Here is a 2375-nt window from a genome sequence, read left to right as displayed (position 1 = left end):
GAGAGAGAGAGAGAGAGAGAGAGAGAGAGAGAGAGAGAGAGAGAGAGAGAGAGAGAAGGGAGAGAGAACTCTCTCACCTCGTTCACGCCTTTCACGATGGCCCTCATCGTCGCGTTTCGGGGTCCGTCGACGGTCTTGCCATCGTCGGTCGGCCCCCAGGAGGCGCTGTAGATGTCGATGAGATTCGGCTCGTGGCCCATCGAGTTAGCCTCTATCAGGTCAGTCATGTAGGGCTGGTCGAGCATGCGAATGCCAGCCACCTTGGAGTCGTAGGCAACGCCGACACCGCAGACGCCGTTATCTCTAGCTCCCGACACCTCTCCAGCGCATCTCGTCCCATGACTGTGTCAACATATGAACAGACAAATGCAATATGTATGCGAGTAGCGATGACGAAGCTCACACGCACACGCGCCCACACAGCGCACACGCGCCCACACAGCGCACAAACGAGCTTTTCAGAAATGTCAAAGGGTATAATATTATACTCTTTACATTTCTTGTAACAAATTATTAAGGGCACGCATGCGTGTGTAATGTTTATACGGCTATAATCGTATTTCACATCATTATTTCACGTTAAACTTTATCAGTGCTTACCGTCATCATACTCAGTAGGTAATTCGCGTGTAATTGGTCGGGCTGTAAGAGTATAGCATGTCGCAAAATATGTCTATGCGCTATAAAGCACTGAGCCTCTATGGCTCTCGTACCTGTTGAACCAATCATCGGTGTAGCGGGGATACGGATAAGGATCGTTGCTGCTAAAGTCGTAGCTGGCTTCCGCGTTCTGAAATTATAATGCGGAATTCTCAGATATTGTCAGTCATCGAAACTGTACACTTTATACTTGCACACTGCGTAGTGTGGTCAACACATTCGGAAGAAACGTGACGGCATGCTTTGAAATCGTATTGCGAAAAAAAACGATTGGTTGTCGTTCGCGTGCTCCTTTCTCTTGATTTATTTTATAACTACTCCCTTCATTAAACAAACTACATGTACTATCTGATTATTATCATACACGTTTTCTATAAGAACGAGTTTTATGGGGAATCGAAGAATCGAAACGTAGCGAACAACCTTTATTTATCAAATTACATGATTCTGGTATATCACGGTATATAGGTAGAAACCATTTGCTTCCTTTTGGATAATCTTGGTGTTGTTGCATTATCTGACGTCGTACAGGGGTAATGTTCAATCGATTCACTGTTATACTTGGGCTTGTTTGGCGACACGCAATTTGCCGATCGTGTTACTGAACATGTTTATATTCCTATATGGCACTGCACTCATGAGCCTAATAACCCATTGAACAAGAACATGGCCGCGGCTAGGGAGAACGAGGTGAGGGCTCGCGAGTATACCACGTGATGGCGTGGATGGCCGCGGTGGGGTGGATACCGTTCGAATGCGGTGAGATGTGGGTGTAATTATAGCACCCGATTTGTTAGCATCGTACATTAACGAGCTTAATCATCTGCCCGGACGTGGTGCAAGTTATTACGTCGTTAAATATCGGGGTATGCCGCGATGACGAAGCTATATAAATTCGCCTGCGACCCTATTCGTATGTATTATTAATTATGATACACACGTCATGGTTTCGCCTCCATAATAGCGCACGCAACGGTGCGCCTAATCTACGTTTATAGCTGACTACAAGGTGAGAGCATGTTTAGATTAGTTATCGATTGAATAATATTGATCATCCGGACAAATCACTTCCTTAATCGATTTATCGATAACGTAAAGCTGCGTACATAGAAACACATACAGCAGCGCAGCACTGTAAATACAGCCGTTCCTGGCGCTCACACTGCACTAAAACTCAATTAAACGTATTGGTTACGCCTGATTACTGATTACGCCTAATTTACGTAAATTAGGCCTACGCTCTGTGGTGGTGGATTTATTTAGCTCCGCCTACGCCATAATTAACACCAACGCGATATACGGAAGTCATACTCGTGTTAAATATATTGAAAATGACATTCATGGGGGTGATGGGGGCACGTTCATCGACCATAAAAGCCACAGCTGCGCTTCGCCACACGTTGAAATTCAGTGTACAGTGATTAAGCCACTTGTTAACCGCAAACCGCGTATATGCTTCAGCAGGAGGGAGGCGAAGATACGATTTATTTTACAAGATTCATAGCTGCGACCGAAAATCTGCGGTATAGCGGCCGCACTAACGCACCCACGCACGCGCGCGCACACACGCACACACGCACACACACACACACACACACACACACACACACACATACACCTCTCTCTCTCTCTCTCGTCTCTCTATCGTCGCTACGTACCGTACACCGTCCGTCGGTCGGACCGTACGCGACGTCCTACCAGTGTCTTGGTACTAA

The 2375-nt window shown here is 46.4% G+C and overlaps 1 protein-coding gene across 1 annotated transcript in view; it reads right to left on the bottom strand.

The window, feature by feature from the left end:
• LOC106817853 (neuroendocrine convertase 2-like) overlaps positions 1 to 2375 on the bottom strand; it is a 21932-nt gene that overhangs the window by 11389 nt on the left and 8168 nt on the right. Inside the window, 3 exon segments of the mRNA XM_014822563.1 lie at positions 78 to 342; positions 714 to 811; positions 2030 to 2043. Coding sequence (XP_014678049.1) covers positions 78 to 342; positions 714 to 811; positions 2030 to 2043 — 377 coding nt within the window.

The sequence above is a fragment of the Priapulus caudatus genome, unplaced genomic scaffold (assembly GCF_000485595.1).
Source record: "Priapulus caudatus unplaced genomic scaffold, Priapulus_caudatus-5.0.1 Scaffold35, whole genome shotgun sequence".
NCBI lineage: Eukaryota > Metazoa > Priapulida > Priapulimorpha > Priapulimorphida > Priapulidae > Priapulus > Priapulus caudatus.
This window is presented reverse-complemented; position numbering and strand designations above follow the sequence as displayed.